The sequence below is a fragment of the Hippocampus bargibanti genome, linkage group LG07, assembly GCF_051943395.1.
Source record: "Hippocampus bargibanti isolate YZ-2025 linkage group LG07, ASM5194339v1, whole genome shotgun sequence".
Classification (NCBI taxonomy): Eukaryota; Metazoa; Chordata; class Actinopteri; order Syngnathiformes; family Syngnathidae; genus Hippocampus; species Hippocampus bargibanti.
The window spans coordinates 27375972-27401200 of record NC_142740.1 but is presented as its reverse complement, the minus strand read 5'-3'; the positions used below and the strand labels follow the sequence as shown (position 1 = coordinate 27401200).

Genomic DNA, 25229 nt, shown 5'->3' with positions numbered 1-25229 from the left:
ATGGCTGAAGAAACCTTTTCATCGATGGACCACTCCTGTACCACTGAGAGCTTACACAGATGTCAGTCAATGTTTATTTTCAAACGTAAGAAAACCATGTAAACGCCGCATATTCAAAACCACCGCTACACTCCGCGCAGTCGCTCGCTTTAGTACAAAAACTCATTTTTAATAAATCTTTGGTCGGGGGTTGAATGCGTATGTATATATATCTTTTTAAGGTAACAAATATGGTCAATATAAAATTGGGCTAACTCAAGTGTTCTAATTGTATATTTACATAACTCAACGGATTCAATAACTACGAGAGTTCAGTGGAGACACTCCGCTTCTGTAACAAAGGCAACGTTTTGACCGGTTCGATGTAACGCGACCACCAGTCAGTTCACCACTCCAATTCCACCGGGTACTTTCCAGTCAGACATGCGGTGCAGTGGCCCACGCCGCCGCCCGACTTGCAAGTGGAGTCGATCATTTTGTCGCCTTGCATGGAGGCGACTCCTTTCTGGACCGCCGTCACCAGACCTTCCACCGTCAGATATTGCACGCTGTCGGCACCTTGAACGCAACATATCAACGTGCAATCGTCAATGGATGTAAAACGCTAAATGGGGCCGATCGGCGCTTACCGATGTATCCGGCGATGTCCTGGAACTCCGGCTTGTTGGCGATGAGTTCTTCTTTCGTGGGGATGTTGATGCCCATGTAACAGGGGAACTTGATGGGAGGAGAAGCCACTCGGATGTGGACCTGTTCCAGAGTGGTGAGGCTCAATTTACGTTCCGAACGGGCCTTCATAAGGTGAAATTGTTCCTAAATTGAATTTGTTCGTAAGGTGAAATTGTTTGTAAGTTGCTTCAGTGCTATATTTTACATAGAATATATGTTTAAGACTTATATATGTAGGTTTAAGGTTTATATAAGTATGTTTAAGGATTATTTATATAGGTAACCATTATTTAGACAGAAAAATAAACATTTAACAAAATATATGCCCTATAAAGATATTTACGTGTAAAACTGGAGAGCATAACAATGTTCGTATGTACCGTTTTTCGTAACTCAAATGTTCGTAAGTAGAGGAGTGTCTGTTCTGTAATCACAGCTAAAATTGAACGACAATAGGGACGAAGGGGCCATCTATTTTTTGTTTTATGTTTACTTTGACAGTATTCTAATTCCTTGCTATTTTGTGGTTCCATTATCACGGATGCATTGTGGATTTTTTTCAAACCTAAAAAATACAGGTCGCAAATGGTAGCGAAAGTCACTACAGTCCATTATTTTAAACCAACAGCGGGTCAGAGAGAGCAGCATACAGCATTCATTAGATTTACTGTTACTTTTTTCAACAAAATGTCAGAATGTATTATTTCAAATAACTGTGATACTGTAATACTCACCATTAATATGAATGTTTTTCTGTTTCTCATGGTTGTTAAAAATCCAGCCAAACTATCGGAATAAAAGACAACTTTCCGGGTACTTACGCAAGGTTACTGCTAGCTGGCCTTCACACTGCTCATTAGCTTGCTTTCTGTTGCCAGTAGTATATTGATGCTAACATTAGCGTGCGGCTTGTTATAGTGCCACTGACATTCGACTGTCTCATCGATGGTATTGTTTCATTGCAAATTATAATCGATCGAATTCGAACCTGTTCTCTCCACAAAGGCGAATCAAGCTGATTGTTTTTTTTTTGACTCGTCCGCTCATTCAAAAGGGGATGTTTACCTGTTTCGACATCAACGGCACCCAAGTTAAGATCATCCAATCAAAATGGCGCTTTCCGCCATCCGGCGTCAGTATCATCCAATCAAAATTGCACTTTCCGTCAACGCAACCCGAAACAGGAAATGAACAGCGAAAAAGCGAGAATACATACATGTACTGTATTTAGTTTTTTCTGGTCATTTGGTTTTGAAAAAGTCGGAAATCCGCCAATTGGTGCAAAATTCTCATCCTTGACTGTACTAAAAACATTAACTCTGCTTCTTTATGCATGTCCTAGACTGTATTCCACTAAATATTTTTTTGTACTCCATACACATGTAAATTTACTAATACATGTAGGGATTGCTACATCGCTGTTTTTCATCTATCGCAGGTGGTCCCTGTCCACATTCAACGCGATACATGAGGGATTACTGTAAACGTAAAGTGGGAGTGGTAATAAATGACATAAAGTTGCTTTAAATAAAAAAAATAAAAATCTCACAATATGCCAAAAATGAGGCGAGTTTTCTGCCATCGTCTAACACTCCTGATTTTTGGTTTGAGCTAAAATAAATAAAATATTCCCAATAAATCCGCAGATTATAAAGTCTGAAATTGGCTCACTCTAAAGTGAAGAATTTAATGGTCAAAGGGTAGTAATGAGGAACGAAAAGTCGAACAAACCTCTGTGGCGCCCGCCTCCTTCAGTAGTTTAATGATGGGCGAGATGGTATTGCCCCTGACGATGGAGTCGTCAATCAACACGACCCGCTTGCCCGCAAAGTTGTCCGTCAGGGCGCCAAACTTCTTGGCAACGCCCAGTTGCCTCAGGCGGGTGTTGGGCTGGATGAAAGTTCTCCCCACGTAGCGATTCTTGCACAAGACTTCGATGTAGGGGAGGCCAGACTGACGACAGGGGCGGTTAAAAACTGAGTTCAAATTTGAGGAGGGGCTTTGGTTGCAGATTTGGATTTTGGCGTACCTGCTGAGCGTAACCCAGAGCGGCGGGCGTGGCCGACTCCGGTACGGTGCTGACCACGTCTGCGTCCGTCGGCGCCTCGATGGCCAATTGTCGGCCGCAACGCTGTCTGACGGTATAGACCATCTGGCCTGTTGCAGAAACAGTCGCTGATTACATGCCATCCCTACCGCCAACTGACGGACATTTTGGGTCATGTATGGCTCCAAACTCTCAAGGTCACTTGACAGTCGCAGGATCAGTTCTTCTGTGGGTGAGCAGCGGCAGCCAAACGCGCCAGCGTTCACTCAACCCAGAAGTAACTCAAATAGATAGAAGGCTAGCTAGCTAGTTAGTTAGCTATTGTATAGCGAATAAATAGCTAATAGATAGCCAGATTGCCAATCATAGATACATTTTGCTATTAGCGCATGTTTCGACACCCCCCATTTTTAAAAATCCTTTTACACTAAATTCTTCGCTCACTGGATTCAATTATAGTGTACAGTTTATTTATTTCATTACAGTACAATATCACATTTATTATGCATAAAATGAGGGATAGTTTCTCTAGTTTGAAGGCTTATTTAGTAGAAAATTATGTTTTATGGGGACGGATTATTTTCATATTAATGGTGTCTTATAGGAAATAAATGTTTGGAAGACACACTTTTCGCCTTACACACACTTTCTGAGAACTAAATACGTTCGTAAGCTGACGTATCACTGTATTTGGTCCAACTTAAAATATGACGTAGAGCGCCTATCCCGAATTAGTTTGGGTGCCGATAAAGCATTAGCCAGACCTCTGGCAATGTTTTTTCCCTTCCACAAGGGGTCAGCATCTCCCTTTTTGCCATGTTAGCGTTTTGTTCCTGCGTCAGCTGTTGTGAAAGCGCTATATAAATCAATATACGTGTAACATCTTACTTACGACCGGCTCGACTTACGACCACCCGTACTTACAACCACGACCTCCAGACCCTAGTTTTGTTCCTGCGTCAGCTGTTGTGAAAGGGCTATATAAATCAATATACGTGTAACATCTTACTTACGACCGGCTCGACTTACGACCACGACCTCCAGACCCTAGTATTGTTCCTGCGTCAGCTGTTGTGAAAGGGCTATATAAATCAATATACGTGTAACATCTTACTTACGACCGGCTCGACTTACGACCACCCGTACTTATGACCACGACCTCCAGACCCTATTTTTAACATTTTAAGAGGGGGAGTTTGCGAGTCATTTAGCCTCAGAGTCTCTATTCAACATTTTGAATGGATTTCGACTTACGACCATTTATACTTACGACCGTTAGGTCGGAACGGAACTCGGTCGTAAGTCGGATGTTACCTGTATATGTATTGTATTTTGGACAAACCCCCCCCCCAGTTCAAGCTCAGGTAACTCCAGACCCATATAATTTAAGAATGAACTTTTTTTTCTGATGAAAGAAGAGAGTCTAAGGTTTCTTACGATGCACTGAATGTTTATGTATTCCTAAAACTCAATATTCTGTGGATCCTAGAATTCCAGTGACAATGACAAAAATCCTGGCACTGGAGTTGATGCATTTTTGCACATCGTCTGGCAGTGAATGAGTTAATCGTACGTGCTAATTTTTGATAGGTATCATTACAAAACTTTGGTGCCGAGGTGATGAAGTTCTGCATCTATGATGAAAATACGACAAATAGACGTTATTAATTGACCAGTGTAAATCTTTGTGATGAAGTGCTGCCTCGGTGAATGAATATTTCAAAATTTTTTAGGGGGTATTCTTTAGTCGGATTCCATTTCTGATATTTGACAGAAAAAAAATCTGATAGCCATCCAATTAATTAAATAAAATAAAATAAAAAATCGGACACAATGTTTATTAATTGGGCTTCCATTGGCAAAAAGTGGCCACAGTCAATGAAAAAGACCAAAAAGCAGCAGAGCATATGCACTAACCTTCAAAAATCGAGTCGGGTCTGGCAAAGTAAACATATTCAAATATGCAGAAGGCGGGGAGGTCCCCTTCGCGACGTTGCACCACACTCAAAGATTTCACACCGTGTCGGGATATCTGGACAATTTCTCCCGGGAGGACTTCCCTGTAGTACCTGAGGGTCAAGAGAGACAGAGACGTGGTCGGTCAGAAGAGGGAATACGTTCAAAGTTTCAATCGGTGTCAACGAAAAACATACTTGGCGCCGATGGATTGGAAGCTGCAGGACTCCGAGGACACGACCCAACCCTCGGTGTCTGACTCCCCGCCACCTGAGAGCCAAGCAGGAGTGTCATGACAAAAGCAACGTATGGAGAACTAGAAAAGCCCATTGGGGAGACCTCGGTAATCCGGGTCATGGCATCAACTAACAAGTTTTGGACAGCCTAGTTGTCATTTTTGATTCGCTTTTGCAGGCGTCGTAAAAGGATGTGACGAGCCACATCTAGTCGCAGGGCCTTGAGGTTGACACCCGAGCTCTAAAAACGATCGTATTTTCCGGTGTATAAGGCGCACTCAAAAAAAACGTAATTTTCTTAATAAGTTGACCCTGCGCCTTCTACGCAGATGCACCTTATATGTGAAGTAATATTGAGCCACAACCGGTCTCGCAACGACTGTTATCCCCCCCACTTTTAGAAGAAGTAGTGTGGCATTCCAGCCTCTACCGTAGCGTAAATGTGGTAACGTAAACGTATATATTTAAATATTACATTTGGAAAATGTTTTTCATTCATTGAATGTGCGCCTTATAGTCCGGTGTGCCTTATACATGGAAAAGGTTTGAAAATACACCATTCATTGGGGGTGCGCCTTATCTATGGAAAAGGTTTAATAATACATCATTCATTGGGGGTGCGCCTTATACTCCGGTGCACCTCACATATGGAAAAAGTTTGAAAATACACCATTCATTAGGGGTTTGTCTTATACTCTGGTGCGCCTTGAATATGGAAAAGGTTTGGAAATACACCATTCATTGGGGGGGGGGGGGGGGGGGGGGGGCGCCTTATATATGGAAAAAGTTTGGAAATAAACCATTCATTGGGCGTGCACCTTATACTCCGGTGCGCCTTACACATGAAATAGGTTTGAAAATACACCATTCATCAGGGGTGCGCCTTATATATGGAAACAAGTTTGAAAATACACCATTCATTGGGGGTGCGCCTTATATATGGAAACAAGTTTGAAAATACACCATTCATTGGTGGTGCGCCTTATATATGGAAAACGTTTAGAAATGCACCACTCATTGGGTGTGCACCTTATACTCCGTGTGCCTTATACATGGAAAAAGTTTGAAAATACACCACTCATTGGGTGTGCACCTTATACTCCGTGTGCCTTATACATGGAAAAAGTTTGAAAATACACCACTCATTGGGTGTGCACCTTATACTCCGTGTGCCTTATACATGGAAAAAGTTTGAAAATACACCACTCATTGGGTGTGCACCTTATACTCCGTGTGCCTTATACATGGAAAAAGTTTGAAAATACACCATTCATTGGGGGTGCTCCTTATCTATTAAAACAAGTTTGAAAATACACCATTCATTGGGGGTATGCCTTATAAACCGGAAAATATGGCCGGTAGTATTTTTCTTTGTTCTTTTCGCTTGTCTTCTTTTTAATAAAGTGCAATAATTTTCCCTTTTGAGATTCCACACTGATAGTTTGCCCCTTTTTTTAAAAGGATTTGTCTAATTTATTTATTTATTCATTTATTTTCTTAACTCGGTTCAAGTCGACGGCGGCTACCTGACTTATGAAGTTTGGAGACGGGAACGATGCGCCCAATGCAGAGCGGTCTATTCCCGTACGGGTCCCGCACGGCGTAAATGACATCTTTAAACATCACCAACAGCGAGTACGACGTCGGCGTCTCCGTCATCAGATTTTTGATCCTACAAAGTGATGAAAAGACTTTCAATTTCATCCCGAGGGGCACAATTTCGTTTTTTCCAGTCGGCGTTATCAGATGTAAACCTGGCAACCCAATTGGGCGCATCCAGTTCCTCCGTGGGCGGAGTGAAGGCCAGAAGTTGGGTGATGAGCTCGCTGTCCGAACTGGTGGAGAGTCCTACGCCGTGACGCATCACCTGCGCGAGCACAGAAACCACTCAGTACAGTGACCCCCCTCCCCCTTATTAAATTCTGCAGCCCCTTTTCCACTCCAACCTTCTTCCGTAGTGCGGGCGCGTTAACCAGCTCGCCGTTATGCGCCACCGCTATTTGTCCGTGCAGCGTATCCACCACGAAAGGTTGGCAGTTCTGCAACTCCGACATGCCGGTGGTGGAATAGCGCGTGTGACATATTCCCAGGTTGCCATAACGCAGCTTGAGGAGCGCTTCGGCGGGAAAAGCCGTGCTAACCAAGCCCATGCCCTGAATAAAAAGAAAATGACACGCTCGCTGTCATAAAACAGTGATTGAATCGCTAAATGGGATTTTGATGTTGAATCTGTGGGAGGATTTGTGTTTACCTTGAGGGTTGTGTATGTCGGTGGACTGGCGCCATCGCTGGTCACGACTCCTGCGCTTTCCTGACCCCTAAAGGAGACGCAATCACACGGGGTCAATGAAAATATTACAAAATATTTAATGCGCTATGTAAATCAATATGTATTTTATTGTATTTAGTGCCAAACACAATAGTGTGTCAACATCTAGTAGCTAAACTGTGGAATTACAGCCAAAATATTTTTTCCCCATTCTTTTCAATATACAGTGATAACTCCGCTTATGAACGCTTTAGCTAACGAACTTTCGCCTTACGAACCTTAAATTCTCGAAAAGATAATCTTGGCATACGAACTGTTTTTCGGGAAACTCACGGAGCGCCAGAATGAGTGATGTATCGTTCGCGAACGAGTCGGTTCTTGTAGCCCCTAACAAGGTGCTCGAAATGGAAGCCGGCTTTAAACATCATCATACATTAGTTTTGGTAGTAAATTATTGTAATCAAAAATAAATAAATAAATGAGTTGCCATTCGGGAGCCGAAAGAGCCGGCTCTTTTTAGTGAGCCAAGTTAAAAGAATCGGCTCTATAAAAAGAGTCGTAATCCCCATCACTACTGACCAATCAGCGCGCGGCCAGGTATGCTGAAGTGTTACCAACGAGTTGCGGCCCCGATACGACAAGCTTGTTTACGATTGGCTGCGTAGCGTATGGGGGCGGGGAGGAAATCCCTCTTCTCAGTTGACGATCCAGGAGGACGCGATGCATAACAAAAACTAATAGCTGCCGCCAGGTCATTCAGTAATTACGTGCCAGCAGCTCCAGAAATGGCTTACTGAAGACCCAAGGATATATGTTGTCATACTAAGGTAGCTGTTAATTTATTTTACCACTGCATTTTCCTGACTTAAACATACATTCCATACAAAATATAGCACTGAAGCAACTTACGAACAAATTCACCTTACGAACGAATCTCGTTCGCAAGGTGGGGAGCGTCTGTAGTTGCATAAAGTATATTGATACCAAGACTTAAAAAAATAAAATAAAATAAATAATACCACCATCGACGTTTTCCATGCGTATAATCAAGCTACGCATCTCTTTGCAGGATTCAACATGCATCCAAACAGCGTCATATTTGTAAGGCCTGCAGGCAAACCAGACAGGTTTGCCTGCAGAAACCAGACAGGCAAGGTTTGGTTGAGCGGGAAAGAAAAAAAGGGGTCATAAGGAGGAGCTATTGCAGTCTATGTACCAAGCCGCTTCTCAGATTACACTCGTGCTCCCCCCCTCCCGCTCGGGAAATAGCTTAAGCCAGTGGCGAGGCCGCTTTCCTGCGAGATGGGCGTCGCTTTCGGGTTTTTAACCGCCTGGTTGCCTTGGGAACTGAGCAGCAGATTGAAAGTGGGGGATGGAGGAAAAGCGTTTTCAGATCATCTTGAAACAGACAACAGAAGAGACGGTTAGGGGGCGGGAAGGGGGTGTGTGGTGAGCTGGCTACGTTGTGAAGTGGGGGAGGGACGAAGCGGTGACGGCTTAGTACAAGGCTCAGAGCGGAGTCACATTGAAGCTGGTGTCGAGGAGGCTCAGCGTCGAACGTGGCTACCCGGCCGGGTCTTGAAAGCGACAAAGACCCGACAATGGAAGAGGTGGCGGTACATCAGATAGATGGATACACCACCCCAGAACACCAAGGTAAAACTTTAGACAGGGAGGGGTGGGCAATTCGTTTCCCCAAATGGGCCATGGGAGAATCTGGAATGGTTGTTAGCCAACATGCTAATCAGTTATTGCGCCCCAAAATGATCTTAAGTGGTCTGTTATATTAAATGGGGTTGGGGAAGGCGGGCACAAAAAATGTCACCAATATGTAGTATATGAAAGTCTTTGTAAATGAAAATTTGTGAAGTTGATTAGATTCAAATACAGTAAAGTCTCGTTATATCGATATTCTCGGGAGTCGGAAAAAATATCGTTATAACCAGACTATCGATATATCCGATCCTGCGGCATGTAAATTTTCTCCTTGCGTTCATAGAAATAGTATCGTAATAAGCAGTACTATCGATATAACCGATATCTTTACTGTAATGCTAATAATTAATAAAATCAGAGAGCAAGAGCATGAAAGATGAAGCTATTGTTGACACTCTCAATGTCTGTAGGTGGGTCCACACCGCACTCAACTGTCAGCTGTCAATCAAAACCCATGAGGCCAACGGATAATTTGTATGCCTACAAAGCCCCCCCGTGTCTCTAATTACTGGAATAAATCACATCGAGTAGCAAATTTGGCTAGTTGCTCGCGAGTGAATAGCTAGTTGCTCGCTAGCGACTAGCTATTCACTCGCGAGCAACTAGCTATTCACTATCTAGTGACTAGCTAGTCAGCGCCACCCTCGGTCAGTGTATATGCGACGGGCTTGTCCGTGGAGTCACATTCTAGCTTGCTGTTACATCAGGGTCCGAGACCACTTGTGCTAGACTACAAATAAATGGGGGGGGAAATGTAAATTTCTGCACTGCAAGACTAATAGAGGCAAATAAATCAATCAATCAATCAATAGCTAACACCATTGAACATGTTTTGGTCATGCTGATTCTCGCGCATCCAAAACAAAGGAAAAAATATATACAGTACTTAAAAAATGGTTTTGATCAGTGACTAAAATATATTAGGGGATGTAATGATATGAGCAAATCGTATTTGCTTGTTCGACTAGTGATGCCTGGCTATAGACCAAACTGAGCATACACTGCTGCGAGTCAGTCGTATGAGATTCGACAAGAGACAAAATAAGAACATCATACAGAGGTTCTAAAATGATGAATCGCTGAGTACAATAGATGTCGATTCATTTTTTCATTGGACATTTAATACAGACGCTCCCAAACTTACAAACGAGATACGTTCCGAACGGTCGTTCGTAAGGTGAATTCGTTTGTAAGTTGATTCAGTGCTATATTTTGTGTATGTTTAAGGTTTATATAAGAATGTTTAAGGCTTGGAAAAGTAACCTGAACTGGTTTGTACTGAAAAATAAACATTCACTAAAATATATGCTCTATAAATGTATGTATATGTACAACTGGAGAGAATACTCGTATGTTACTACAAAAATGTTCGTATGTACCGTTGTTCATAACTCGAATATTTGTAAGTAGGGGAGCATAAAAAACTAGGATGACTGATATAACAAAAACAAACTGAGCAGCAACGTGTCGTGTTTTCATTCTTTGTACTTTATGTCATTGGTTTTCATTGAGCAAAATTTCCCTTGTTTGTACAGACGCTCCCCTACTTACGAACGTTCATGTTACGAACAATGGTACATACGAACATTTTTACACATATTTTAGTAAATGTTTATTTTTGCTCCCAGAGTGTCCGTACTGTAATCACAGCTAAAATTGAATGAAAATAAGGGCGAAGGGGCTGTGTATTTTTTGGGTTTTATGTTTACTTTGACAGTACAGTAATTCCTCGCTACTTCGGGGTTCGATTATCGCTGCCGGGCTGTTTTTCGAACCTAAAAAAAAGGGGCATCCACCTGCAAGATATCTCACAATTTTAAGAGTCTCTTCTGATCCATTTTGACAAAGGAAAGGAAGTTGCCTAATAATTATGCACACAGTGTGTATTTATCTTCTGATCGATCGCAAAGGGCCATGATTTGGGGGTCATGTTCTTCCCTATGTTCTAAAACAGGCGTCCAAGTTCACCAGGGCCCACTCGGGGTGGAGGACGGCCGCCACTGGAGCGACGATGAAGTCCGAGCGCTCCTTTGGGTCTGGGCCAACCGGCTCATCCGCGAAAGCCTCAAGAGCACGTTACACAACAAGTACATCTTCCAAGAGATCTCCAACCAGATGCAGCGCACCTTCGGCGTGGTGCGCAACTGGAAACAGTGCCGCACAAAATACAAGAACCTCAAATACGAGTATAAAATGGCCAAGAACAACCACGCGGCCCGCGCCGGACGTAGCGGAAGCCCGGGGAAGTACATGAAGTTTTTTCACGAGGTGGAAGCCATTTTGCAGGACGGCGACCCAGAGGAGGGATTTTTGGGGCTGAAGAGCAGGTCGTATGATGGGAAGGAAAGGCCAGTGGCTTGCGAAAGTGAAGTCATCGTCAAGATTGACAATTGTACGTGCGCCGTCTTCTTTACGTCGGACTGGATTTGAGCGAGAAAATGAGATTTTGATTATAATTGGGGCGTGACAATTTGTGGTTCTCGTGCCACACTGGAAGTGAGTGCTCACTGTAAAGCGCCGATGAGCATTTTAAGAGAATTTAAGCATAACATAAAACAAATAGCCCGCCGCCAAAATAAATAGCCACAAATTGGTCAATACCGGACAATTTTTTCTACATTCTTAAAGCTAAACACGAATGAAAGTATTGTTAAAGAGTATATTTTAACAATAATTTATGTCATGATTTTAAGTGTTAAGGCAAGGGTCTTGAGCCCGCAACAAATTAATGAATAACTAGTTTTTAAATGTGAAGTAAAAAAATAACGACTGTTGTTGTGGTTTACATACCACAAATAGAAATTTTGGTTCGGATTTTAGCAGGCATCATGGAAGTTTGATTTGCTTTCAAGGCCGAAAAAAATTATGCGGTGGGCCAGATTTGGCCCCCGGGACTTGACTTTGACACCTGTGTGTTAAGGGATTCTGAAAAAAATATAGCTTTTATATTATATATATATAGCTCATATTTTTTTTTTTTTTTTGGATGGCTATCAGATTTTTCTGTCAAATATCGGATATAGCATTGGACTAAAAAATACCCCCAATTTTTTTTTTTAATATTCATTGTATTTTCACTCACCCAGGCAGCACTTCATCACGAAGACAAAGATTTACACTGGTCAATTAATAATGTCCATTCATCGTATTTTCATCATAGATGCAGAACTTCATCACCTTGGCACCGAAGTCTTGAAATGATTCACCGTCAAAAATTAGCACGTACTAATTGTACGTGCTAATTGTAATTGTACACATTAATTCACTGCCAGACGTGCAAAAATGTGTCCACTTCAATGCCAGGGTTTTTGTCATTGTCACTCATATTCAAGGAACCACAGAATATTCAGTTTTAGGACCAAATAAACATTCAATACAGTGTTAGATACTTTAGACTCTCTTCTTTCATCAAAAAAAGAGTTAATTCCTAAGTTATATGGGTCTGGAGTTACCTGAGCTTCAAATGGGGGCGACTGTAGAAAATACAATAATAATAATAATAATACATATCATTTATAAGCGCCTTTCAAAACTCTCAAGGTCACTTGACAGTCACAGGATATTTTTTTTCTGCGGGTGAGCAGCGGCAGCCACACACACCAGCATTCACTCAACACGGAAGTAACTCAAATAGATAGAAAGCAAGCCAGCTAGCTAATAGGTAGCCAATAACCAGCGAGCTAGATAGCTAGCCAGCGAGCTCAATAGCTATATAGCTAGCCAGATAGCTAATAGACAGCTAGCCAGCTAGACAATATAGCTAGCTAGAGATCTTTTTAGCCAGCTTTTGTAGCATCAGCTAGCTAGACATCTATATCGATGTATTTATCTGTACAAACATATTGGTTTATTTAGCGCTTTAACAACAGCTGAAGCTGGAACAAAGCGCTAACATGGAAAAAAGGAACTGCTGCCCCTTGTGGAAAGGACAAAAACATTGCCAAAGGCCATGGGCAGCACTTTATCGGCACCCAAGCATGAATGAACAAAACCCGAACAAATTCGTGAATGGCGCTCTATGTCATATGTTCAATTCCCGAATAAATTCGTGAATGGCAGTGAATGAGTTAAATTCTGTTTCCTTCGCCGTCAGATGACAACAGCGACCACTGCGACGTGGACAGCGACACGGATTCCAAACGGAGACGACGAGGTAAAACGGCAAACGATTGATTCCATTCGGGCTCCCTTTCCTTAATTCCCATTCATTCCCCCGGGTGTCTAATTCAACAGCGGCAAAGACGTCGCCCGCCGACCAGCCCCACGTGGTCGCCATGTTGGACACTGGTCGGAACTGGAACGACCAGGAAGTGCGAGCGCTCATTCGGGTGTGGTCCGATGAGCGGGTGCGACGCCAGCTGGAAGGTTCCGCCAGAAAGCGGGACGTTTTTACGCAGATTTCGAACCGGCTGATGCAGCAGGGCATCGATCGCGACTGGAAGCAGTGCCACACTAAGTACAAGAACCTCAAGTATCTCTACCGCTCGCTCCAGAAGGGCAAGACGGACAAGGCTGACCCCAAGAGCATCATGAGGTACTACGACGAGGTGGACGCCATTCTGAATCGCGGGGCCAGTCGCCGATGCGAAAGCGACGCCGCGTCGGAGGAAAGACGATATTGGCCTGAGTCGATATCGCCGGCGCACCGTGTTAAAATGCCACCAGGAGAACGAGAGACAAAAACAGGAAGTGGTCATCAATGGCAGCCAAAGGACGTGACTATTGGTATACATTCATTTATTTTTATTTTTACTTTAACTCATTCGCAAATTTATTCGGGAATTGAAAATATGGGTGCCGATAAAGCACTGGCCATGGCCTCTGGCAATGTTTTTTTTTTCATTTCCACAAGGGGGCAGCATTTCCATTTTCTTCCATTTATAATAATACATTTCTAAGCGCCTTTCAAAACTCTCAAGGTCACTTTACAGTCACAGGATAAGTTTTTTTCTGTGGGTGAGCAGCGGCAGCCACACGCACCAGCATTCACTCAACCCAGAATAACGCAAATAGATAGAAAGCTAGCTAGGTAGCCAATAGATAGCCAGCCAGAAAAGCTAATATCTAGATAGCTAGATAGCTAATAGATAGCCAGCTAGATAGCTAGCCAGATAGTGAGCCAGATAGCCATCCAGATAGCCTGCTAGATACCCAGCTGGATTGCTAGAGAGATAGCGAGTCAGATAGCTCGCTAGATAGCCAGCTAGATATCATTTCGCAATTTTTTCCAGCTTCAGCTGTTGTTAAAGCGCTATATAAACCAATATGTATGTATTGCATTGTAATTTGGACAGCCACCCTCATTTCAAGCTCATATAACTCCAGATCATTATAATTTAGGAAATAACTCATTTATTTCCTGATGAAAGAAGAGAATCTAAGGTTTTTACGCTGCTTTGAATATTCATGTAGTCCTAGAACTCAATATTCTGTGGGTCCTGGAATTCGAGTGACAATGACAAAAACCCTGGCAGTGGAGTGGACACATTTTTTTGCACATCTGGCAGTGAATGAGTTAATTCATTGAATTAGTTAATATACATTCATAATTATAATAAAGACAGAAAAAATAAACTTATTTTCACTGTTGGAAGCAGCATGCGGCAGATGGTTACCAACAAATTTGTTTCGCTTTTGGCTTTTATGTGATAGCGTTTTTTTTGTTGTTGTTTCGACCGGCGGTAACTTGAAAATGTCGCATGTTACCCGATATTAGCTTAGCTTAAGAGAAAACGTAAATCAGGGGTGTCAAATGAATTTTTGTCAAGGGCCACGTTGTCGTTATGGTTTCCTCTCGGGGGGCCGTTATGAATTTGGGGAAACCATTACATTGTTTCATCCTCTCTACATATTACAAAAGTGCACAACAAATTAATAAAAGAACTACAGTAAAGTCTCGTTATATCGATATTGGATATATCGATAGTCTCGGTTATATCGATACTATTTCTATGCACGCACGGAGAAAATTACATGCAAACAGGGTCGGATATATCGATAGTCCCGGTTATATCGATATTTTTTCGGACTCCCTTGAATATCGATATAACGAGACTTTACTGTAGTTCACTGTATTTTTCAAATCTGAAGTCGAAAATAATGACTGTTATTGTGGTTTACATACCGCAGTTTGAAATTTTGGTTCGGACTTTAGCGAGCATCATGGGTCTTAACATGGGTGATCTTCTTTCACGGGCCGAATAAAATGATGTGGCGGGCCAGATTTGGCCCCCGGGCCTTCACTTTGACAACTGGGGTGTAAATTGTGACATCACAAACTGGCAAGAGCGTGTTCAGAGACGCTTTATGGAAACGAGTAAAGATTGATTACAGTGCAGTCATTCCAGAAATCCTTTTTTTATATTCAAACGAAAAAAGTGATTTTACTGCAACAGAACCATTTTCTATTCTATACTTGCTGACACCTTAAACTCTCGCTGTCGTCACGACATTTCCAAAAACTGCCTTTTTTCTAACTTTTACTTTATGTCATATACAGGATCCCTTGAAAGCAGCCCGGCGCACTGTGAGACGTCGTCGACCGGCCGGGGGAAAAAAAGGAAAGCGGATGACGAAGGTTTGAAAATTGCGTCCGATGATTGCATAATGACTTCACATGACAGCCACAAGTCTTTGTAATTCCCGACCGGTCAATTCCCTCCCTTCCCCGAGTCCCATGATTGGCCTCCAAAATGAAATTAGTGCGGATAGTGCGACGTTTGTCACCGCGGACAAAAGGACAGACTCGTACGTAACGCAACTATTGAAACGAACGTTTTACATTCATTAAAAAAGGAAATTTTTGTCTCTTTTTTTCACCTCTACCACAGTCGTTCTACCGACACCAGAGAAAAAAATGGCGGACTGTGTGAACATTAAAGAAGAGCAGACTCACGTTCCGATTATAGAAGTCATTTCGGTCTGCTCGATGACGAATCAAGATGCCCCCCGAGAAACACAGGTAACTCTTAACCCTTTCATGCACACTATCACTCGATAACAAGTGGCAATTATCCATATTTAATCCGCGCTAGGTCGCGATGATGTGCGAAATAGGTATCATGTGACGTGGCGGTGATACCTTAGCTTACAAACGTAATTAGAGTGTGTAAGGCGAAAAGTGTGTATCCCAAAAATTTATTTCCCATAGGAAACCATTAAAATGAGAATAATCCGTTCCCAGGTCCCCATAAAACATAATTTTCTACTTTCTAAAGCCTTAAAATTACACAAAATATACCTTATATTATGTATAATAAATATGCTATGGTATGATAATTAAAGAAAGAAACCGTACAGTATAATAAAGTCGTTTTATTTAACTTTGTGATGGTCATTGAAGGCTTGATGGAATGGAGTGGCCGGTTTCATCAGCATTAAACACTTGATGAGGAACGTAAACTTCTTTCTTTCTAATTTTACCTTGTTCCTCATCAATTGTGTTCTGTTTAGCTGGGTTGATAGCTTTTTGCATCAAGTGTACAGATGGTTTGTGCGGGTTATTTGTGGAGCCTGATTGATGGGAATTTTAACCTTGCAGTCTACAGTCTGCCTTTTCAACTATCAAGGTTGAAACGAGTCCAAATTTCACTGTTCTCTATAGATTTTGTCACTCTCTGTCGTCTGCCGGTCTCTTTAATGTTTAAACCACCTCCCCTCTCTGCTGCGTTCTTGACCAATGACGTGGCTTCAACCGAAGACTGAGGCGGGGAATAGAGGACAAAAAAAAATGTCGGCTGCCATTTTGTTTTTTGGAGAATGGCTTCACTCTCTCTCTGTCTGTAACTCCCACCCCCTCACTGCTGCGTTCTTGACCAATCACGTGGCTTTAACCGACGACTGGGGGCGGGGAATAGAGGACCAAAACAAGCCGGCTGCCATTTTCTTGTTAGGAGAACGCCAGAACAGGCTCGTTCGCGAACGACACATCACTCATTGTGGCAGTTCCCGAAAAATAGTTTGTATGCCAAGGTAAAATTTTCATAAATTTAACATTCGTAAACAGAAAAGTTCGTAAGCCAAGGGGTTTGTAAGCCGAGGTATCACTGTGTATATATATGTATAGCTGTTTAGCGAAGGAGTGGGAATGCATTTCCCCATTAGGGGCCATTTTGTAAAACTGTTCCTCAGTGTTTTTTTTTTAATGTATGGCGCCACATACTGCACATAGCCTACGGGGTTGTCAGTTCCCCCACCTAGTCCCAATCATACAGAAACATTCCATCCATAATGGTTTGGCTGGCGCAAAGCCCGTGAGCAGAACACTTTTTTTTACATTCAGTTGAACTTATATAACGTACATATAAGCAAATCCAATAGACTTCATTAAAAACGTTTGCGAATAATAATAATAATACATTACATTTTAAGTGCCTTTCAAAGCTCTCAAGGACACTTTACAGTCACACACAAGCATAGGTACTATAATAAATAAAATACAATCACAAACAGAAATACAATAAATAAAATAGAAGGGAACGAGAGGGAATAGAAATAGAAATTTGAAGAAGGTCAGATAGGTATGGGGGGCAAGGTTATGGAAAGGAATAAAAAGCTGCTTTAAGTTTTAAGGTTTAAGAAATGTGATTACTGCTGAGGTTCGAATGTGAGCGTGTCTGTTCATAAAAAATACAAATTCATAGTGTCGGTAGTTCAGGCCTATGTACATACAGTGGTACCTCTACTTATGAATTCCTCTATGTACAAAAAATTTTAAGTTATAAAACAGCTCAACAGAAAAAAACTTTTTACGAAAGCTAAAAAAAAGTCGCAATTCCGGGGTTTATAAACGCAACATACTTATAGCTGCTCTCCCATTAGCTATGACATTAGCATTTCAACTTGGAAAATTTTCTAGTGATGTAATTTTCTAAATAGAGGTTACTCTCCATATCATTATTATTTTAATTTTTTTAAAAGCCATTCACCATCCAGTTTTTCTCGAAATTGTACGATTGACACAGCCAATGTCGTTAGCCTGCACGATGCTAGCTTTTTTTCTATGAGCCACTTTTTCTAATTCCTCACTTACTTTTGATCAGACAAACACTAAAGTAGCAACAAAATCTGATTTCATCGCAGCCCCGCGGGGAAAAAAAAAAAAGATATTTTACCTACACTGTTTCCAGATAGCTCTAACCGCGATTGTTTGCCCTATTTTATGTTCCATGTCAAGGTCACCTTAAGACAGATGGCCTTTTGTTTTGTTCCCAAAAGTGAGTCTCCTGCAGGAGTAGATATATCTGAGTAGGATGCGGCTGGTGATGAGCATTAAAAATAAATAAAAAGATAACAAGAATAATCTGAATAAGGGTATAAAAAAATCCTTTTATCAGTTCTTAGGTCATGAGGCACAACAACCAACAGATGGCAGGATGCAACCATGTCTGTGACTCTATAAAAACATACATACGTATTTGTATCATATGTAAAGATTTTGCAGAGTTGTCGTTAAGTAGAAATATTTATTTGCTGTAAATGGGACAAAGTACAACTGAGAGCTTGGATAGGTGATGCAGACACAGTGTCAGTGGCCGCTGAAAGGATATGGTCGTGCAATCTGGTGAAATGTCACTCATGGCTAAATACATAATTTTGGTTATCAAAAGCCATTTCGAAATGTTGTGGTTAGTTGATAGCGGAGCAGCACTCCTCAGGCAAAAACAAACAATATCATCATCAAAGTCACTGTATCACCACATATTGACCGGAAGGTTTGCAGATTCCTGTTTCATTTTTTTTCCTCCATCTATTTGATGTTCCTACACTCTCGAAAAAAAAAGGATTAGCAGTCACTTGAGTACCTATTGGACTAGTTGCTTTTTACTTATACAAATCATATTCTTAACGTAAGGTAGCAGGTATGTCCAAGTTAAAAAATAAAAATATTGAGGTAGAAATTTGTGGTCCGTGCTTCAATTAAGTGTTGATTTTCCCCAGCCTATTTTTTTTTTACTCCTTATGTTTTTACGCAATATCCGCGGGTAGTATTTATTGATGACTTAATTGCATTTAATAGAGCGACCGATTTTATTGTAATTAACATAAAGGAAAAGAAGAAGAAGAACATAAAGACTACTTTACCAATCTTTGATTTTAATAGCCACAATGTAAAGAATGTCAACCCAGTTTGCACATCGTTGTCACGCGATGACTTGTGTTGGTCTTTGAACGCATCACGGCACAAACTTTTCCCCACTTCCACGCGAGATAAGGAGCTCATTGTTAACTTTGAACGCATCCTGATAGAAACCAATGAATAAATAACACCTAGACTGCTTATTTATTTATTATTTTTATTATTATTTTCTAAACCTAAATACCGCATGTGACTCGGGTGACTTGTAAACGCGTAGCCGAGATGCTTCCGTTTTCGTTACCTGTGCTGCAACGCCACAAGTCCCAGGGTGAGCACCTGAGCCACCTCAAGCTGGGTGGGCCAATCTCCGGCTGCCACACAGCCGAATACCCCGCACTCTTCCCCGATACCGGACTCCTCGAACTCCATCTTTCTGCTCCCCGCTCACTCGTCCGGTGCCTCTGCAGCAGTTGTTTCCGAATGGGCGATCTGCGCATGCGCACAACTTTCAGCTCTCGTTCCCAAAGCACGTGCAAGATCAGGAACTTTTCTTACAAGACATGATCGATTAAAACCACATCAAATGCGCACACAATCAGTTAGAGGAAAGAGCACGTCAGGTCGATGTTAACCGTTGTCTTAGAAAATTCACAAGTTGACAGTTTTGTAACACCGGCGCCATTAAACTTCAAAAGGTGTAATGAAGCATCTCGACGTGCTGTGAAATAAATTTGAAAACAAATCACCTCTATCGAACGAATCAATTGCGTGGAGCTGGCAGTCTGGTGGATTTATCTCACTGTGTCACTAAAAAGAAGAATATTGTGAAAGTTTCATCGTGTAAAAAAGCTCCTTTTTTGACAAGCGGTTGAGTCGGGGCGTCTACCCACCCACGTGATATATGTTACCGCTTGTGATTGGTCCAATTGAGTGAATGGAGTGCTGTGATTGGCTGTCAGAGCACGTAAGAAACGCTTTATTTCCGTCTTCTGCTCCGCACGCCTCCTGATCTCATTCTCACTTGACAACTTTTTTTTGGAGTTGCTCACAGTTTGTATTTTTATTTGTCGTGCAGCTCTGCAGCGCGTCGAAAAGAAACATGTCTTCAACACAAGGTACAGTACACAATTTTGGATTTCGCAAAAGTTTTTTTTTCTCAAATCGAACCTTTTACGATGGCGTTTAACATGTGGTCTTTTCTTAGAGCTGAGCATCGGCCAAAAGCTGAACGAGGGCAAGACCAAACAGATCTTCGAGATCGTGGATCAACCCGGTTTGGTTCTGGTGCAGTCCAAAGACCAGATTACTGCCGGGAATGCAGTGAGGAAGGACCAGATGGAGGGCAAAGCGGCCATCGCCAATAAAACAACGAGCTGCGTGTTCGAACTGTTGCAGCAATCCGGTGAAAAAGCCACAAAAACGACATTCATCCACACATATTTTCTGCTTGATTGAAAATGCCGAAATGTTACACAAATCTTAATTAGCAGTTCATAAAGTGAGTTAAACTTTAACTTTGGACACTTAACCAACTCGTGTTCAAACACCAGTGCGGTAAATAGAGAATTTAATTGCAACAACTATTTTGAACTCAACTTTACTTCGTTTAATTTTACCATCAACAACAACCAAAGAAAACGTACTTTTTATCCCTATAAAATTACATTTTAATATTATACTTAATACATAGTATTATATAACTCACACGAACATAAACCCACTTTTAATTATGTATGGTGAAATATATTAAACTATTCATATTTATTTTTCTTCAAATTTATTCCAAGCTATTGTTTGTGCACACATTGGCCTAATATAAATTAATGAACCGACAATAAGTTCTTTTCCAAATGCAAAGAAAAGTGTACTTTTTTTTTTACATGATTTTGCTAACTTGCGACGACTTAACTTGATACCATGTCAATGAATATGATGAGCTCTGTTCCCCTTTTTGCTGCGTTCAAAGTCTACGTTTGTCATGTGCCGTGACATTAGCCCGATTCATGGGTCACCCGGCACGCCGCTTTAATTAATTGTTTAACTGTAACCCATCTGCAACTCATGAGACCATCAAATCTGGCATGAGAGCCTTGTGACATATAACAAAGCAGAATGTAAACGATGTTATCTCCTCCGTTTGCCTCTTATTGATTTTTTTTTTTTTTTTTTGTACTCACCCCCACCAAATGTGCGCAACATCTTACAGGCATCAAGACGGCCTTTGTGAGGCAGCACTCGGACACGGCGTTCGTAGCGGCGCACTGTGAGATGATTCCCATCGAATGGGTGTGTCGCAGGGTCGCCACCGGTTCGTTCCTGAAGAGGAATCCTGGTGTGAAAGAAGGCTACCGTTTCTCCCCGCTGAAGATGGAGATGTTTTTCAAAGTGAGTCCGTGCCAAATTTCTGGCTAGTTGAAGTTGCCGCAGTTATGTCACATGCAAATAAGCACGGGTTCACCCTGCACCACCTCGACCCTCACCTCCAATTGCTAAGCTAATGCTAAGTAGAGGTTTGTTACCATGATGGCGAGGAGCAGTTAGGGTGTGGCGACTTGTTGAGATAAAAGCACAGGTGAGCAAGGATTGTATTTTTCACTGGATGAAGCAGAGTATATATAATAATAATAATAATAATACATTTCATTTAATATATCATTAATACACCAAAATCAGTAATTGCATTTTCATTCATGGAGGCAGCACTTCACCAGAAAAATAAAATGCAATTATTTTATTTTTATTTTTTGGGCAGCAAAAAAAATGTCAATTGAATTTTACTTTCATGTCCACATGTCATCCATTTTGATATTATTTTGTTATGATGTAAATAAGACTGCCTACCTGTTAACTTCTATGTTTTTCCAGGACGACGCCAACAATGACCCACAATGGTCGGAGGAGCAGTTGCTGGAGGCTAAATTCTGCCCGGCGGGCCTCGGCATCGGCCGCTGTGAAGTGGACATTATGAATCGAAGCACCGTGGCCATCTTTGAGATCCTGGAAAAGGCCTGGGCAACACAGAATTGCACACTGGTTGATATGAAGGTGGGCGTTTTTGATTTGCTGCCCCCTGCTGGCTGAGTACGGTTGTCAAGATTGTGAAATACAGTGATACCTCGGTTTGCGAACCCCTTGGCTTACGGACTTTTCGCTTTACGAACGTTAAATTAATGAAAAAATTACCTTGGCATATGAACTATTTTTCGGGATACACACGATGCGCCACAATGGGTGATGTGTCGTTTGCGAACGAACCCGTTCTAACAAGAAAATGGCAGCCGACTTTTTTTGGTCCTCTATTCCCCGCCCCCAGTCTTTGGTTAAAGCCACCTGATTGGTCAAGAACGCAGCAGTGAGGGGAGGTGGTTTAAACATTAAAGAGACAAAGAGAGAGTGAGAACATTGATTTCAACTTTGATCGTTCAAAGGCAGAGTCTAGACTGCAAGGTTAAAATATCCCATCAATCAGGCTCCACAAATAACCCGCATAAGCCATCTATACACTTGATGCAAAAAGCTATCAACCCAGCTAAACAGAACACAATTAATGAGGAACTAGATAAAATTATGGCAGAGAAAGCACCTACAAGGGATCATTCCTCAAGATGGTGAAAGAAGGCTTACGTTCCTCATTAAGTGTTTAATGCTGATGAAAACGGCCACTCGATTCCATCAAGCCATCAATGACCATCACAAAGGTAAATAAAACCACTTTATTATACAGTACAGTTTATTATGGTACCATAGCACATTTATTATACATAAAATAAGGTATAGTTTGTGTAGTTTTAAGGCTTAGAAAATTAGAAAGTAGAAAATTATGTTTTATAGGGACCTGGGAACGGATTATTCTCATTTTAATGGTTTCCGATAGGAAATTAATTTTTGGGAGACACACTTTTCGCCTTACACACTCTGTCTGGGAACCAATTAAGTTCGTAAGCCAAGGTATCATTGTATTCTTTTGTTTGGCTTCCAGATTGAGTTTGGCGTCAACGTGAAGACTCAGGAGATTGTTCTGGCCGATGTGATCGACAACGATTCGTGGAGGCTTTGGCCCGCCGGAGACAGAAGCCAGCAGAAAGATAAGCAGGTTTGTCTTGTTTTATTACTTTTTTTATTACTTACTATACTTTTTTTAGTTCTCCATATGAACGTGTTGACTTGAGTTTACCCCCCCCCCTCCCCCGCCCCAGGTTTACAGAGACCTGAAAGAGGTGACCCCTGAGGCCATGCAAATGGTGAAGAGAAACTTTGAGTGGGTTTCCGAAAGGGTTAAGGTACGCCAAATCTTTTTTTTTTTTAATCCTCTGTTAACAGAAGAAACATTTGAACTTTGTATTTTTGAAACCATTCATTTTGGTAGGTGACACTCCCAAATGAATTTTAACTCATTCTCTGCCAGACGATGTGCAAAAATGTGTCCACTCAGGGTTTTTTGTCATTGTCGCTCAAATTCCAGGACGCACAGAATATTGAGTTTTAGGAGTTTTACATCAACATTCAATTCAGCGTAAGCGTATTACGGGTTGAGTGAATGCTGGCGCGTGTGGCTGCCACTGCTCACTCACAGAAAAACGTATCCTGTGACCTTGAGAATTTTGAAAGGCGCTGATAAATGAAATGTATTATTATTTCATTGATAAGCACCTTTCAAAACTCTCAAGGTCACTTTACAGACACAGGATACGTTGTTCTGTGGGTGAGCAGTGGCGGCCACACGCGCCAGCGTTCACTCAACCCAGAAGTAACTGAAACAGATAGAAAGCTAGCTAATAGATCGCTAATAGCCCAATGTAGTATTATTTATTGTTTTTAAAAACGGGAAATGCTGCCCCCTTGTGGAAGGGAAAAAAACATTGCCAGAGGTCTGGCCAGTGCTTTATCAACACCCAAGCAAGAAAAAACACAACCCGAACTAATTCGGGAATGGCGCTCTGTCATATTTTCAATTGCCAAATAAATTTGTGAATGGCAGTGAATGAGTTAATCTGATTAAGCATAAATCAGGTTAATCTGATTAATCATAAATCAATGTAGTTTTTTTTTTTCAATGTAGACAATGTAGTTTAGTTTTGTTTTTTTTTTGCCTTGGAAAAAATATCTACAGTGATCCCTCGCTACTTCACTGTTCATTTATCGCAGATTATTTTTTTCAGCGTAAAAGGTTCAGAATGGGGAAAAAATGCAGAATGAATCAGAGATTTTGTACATGGCTCTAGTTTAATTGGTTCCCGCTTTGCTGATTTTCATCTATCGCGAGTGGTCCTGGCCCCCATTAACAGTGAAAAACGAGGGATTGCTGTATTTTGAGTTGAAGGCTTAGTTTTAATGGCTACATTTCATGCCGCTAACAGTACTTAATGTTGTACCTGGCTAGCTGTTGCTGGAATCCCAAGCCAATGGTAGGGTGGTGGTCCTGATGGGCTCCACTTCAGACATGGCCCACTGTAAGAAGATCAAGGAGGCCTGCAGCTCTTACGGGATTCCTTGCGTTCTTCGGGTCAGCTCTGCGCACAAAGGCCCGGATGAGACTCTGCGCATTAAAGCTGAATACGAAGGTTGGTAGCATATGAATTGAAGGCAAATTGATTTTACTCAGCTGTCTTGGAATTATAATGTCTTAAATCGATTAATAGATTTGTCATCAGAATTCTCTCACGTGTTTGCTATTTTACCAGGAGATGGCGTTCCCACGGTATTTGTGGCGGTGGCCGGCCGGAGCAACGGCCTCGGTCCCGTGATGTCCGGTAACACGGTTTACCCTGTCATCAATTGTCCGCCAATCACGCCCGACTGGGGCTCCCAGGATGTTTGGTCCTCACTTCGTCTGCCAAGCGGCGAGTCACACTTTTCATTTTATTCTTTCTTTTTTTTTTTTTTTTTTAAACACAATTAATGAAATCACCCTTTAAAATTATTTCTTTCTCTTTTGGTGCAGGTCTGGGCTGTTCCACCATCCTCTCCCCGGATGCAACCGCTCAGTTTGCGGCTCAGATCTTCGGTCTGACCAATCACCTGGTGTGGTGCAAGCTGAGGGCGTCCATGCTTAACACCTGGGTGGGCCTCAAGATGGCTGACAAGAAGCTCCAGGCCTGCACCCTCTGAGCAAATGTCACAGAATCATCATCCTCATCTTTTTTTGGATGATTCATTTCATCCGTTGAAGCAAATCTCTAACAAAATTAATCTTTCAATCATTCCATTCAAAATAAATTGTTAAACTTTGTAACAGAATGTCTCTGATCTTTTATCACA

At 41.7% G+C, this 25229-nt stretch overlaps 2 protein-coding genes across 3 annotated transcripts; one reads left to right on the top strand and one right to left on the bottom strand.

Moving 5' to 3' along the window:
* Window positions 1–60: 60 nt before the first annotated feature.
* LOC148896042 (amidophosphoribosyltransferase-like) lies at window positions 61–21285 on the bottom strand. Of its 2 annotated transcripts, none has more exons than XM_089000051.1 (12): window positions 21149–21285; window positions 19273–19460; window positions 7160–7226; window positions 6855–7061; window positions 6663–6775; window positions 6435–6580; window positions 4870–4942; window positions 4634–4785; window positions 2699–2826; window positions 2401–2622; window positions 630–750; window positions 61–558 (listed from the first exon to the last, which is right to left on the bottom strand). In XM_089000051.1, exons 2-12 carry the CDS (start codon window positions 19398–19400, stop codon window positions 386–388), a joined length of 1530 nt encoding a protein of 509 aa, XP_088856177.1. In that variant the 5' UTR covers window positions 19401–19460; window positions 21149–21285; the 3' UTR covers window positions 61–385. The 2 variants fall into 2 exon arrangements, with proteins under 2 accessions (XP_088856177.1, XP_088856176.1); XM_089000050.1 differs by lacking the exon at window positions 21149–21285 and adding an exon at window positions 19718–19874.
* LOC148896041 (uncharacterized) lies at window positions 8645–25199 on the top strand. The gene is made up of 15 exons (XM_089000048.1): window positions 8645–8833; window positions 10848–11285; window positions 12987–13046; window positions 13127–13618; window positions 15393–15470; window positions 15724–15854; window positions 20047–20086; window positions 20176–20373; window positions 21178–21356; window positions 21837–22016; window positions 22951–23064; window positions 23168–23251; window positions 24352–24532; window positions 24653–24811; window positions 24913–25199. The coding sequence occupies exons 1-15, from the start codon at window positions 8779–8781 to the stop codon at window positions 25077–25079; spliced, it is 2556 nt and encodes an 851-aa protein (XP_088856174.1). The 5' UTR covers window positions 8645–8778; the 3' UTR covers window positions 25080–25199.
* Window positions 25200–25229: the final 30 nt, after the last annotated feature.

Bases quoted from the DNA above. Each gene is read 5' to 3' on its own strand.
- LOC148896041 (XM_089000048.1), top strand. From the start codon at position 8,779: ATGGAAGAGGTGGCGGTACATCAGATAGATGGATACACCACCCCAGAA. The intron at 11,286-12,986 runs GTACGTGCGCCG...CTTCGCCGTCAG, and splicing joins CATCGTCAAGATTGACAATT to ATGACAACAGCGACCACTGC. The intron at 13,619-15,392 runs GTATACATTCAT...TGTCATATACAG, and splicing joins GCCAAAGGACGTGACTATTG to GATCCCTTGAAAGCAGCCCG.
- LOC148896042 (XM_089000051.1), bottom strand. From the start codon at position 19,400: ATGGAGTTCGAGGAGTCCGGTATCGGGGAAGAGTGCGGGGTATTCGGC. The intron at 7,227-19,272 runs GTAACGAAAACG...CGTCTCCTTTAG, and splicing joins CTTGTGGCGTTGCAGCACAG to GGGTCAGGAAAGCGCAGGAG. The intron at 559-629 runs GTAAGCGCCGAT...GTTGCGTTCAAG, and splicing joins GGACATCGCCGGATACATCG to GTGCCGACAGCGTGCAATAT.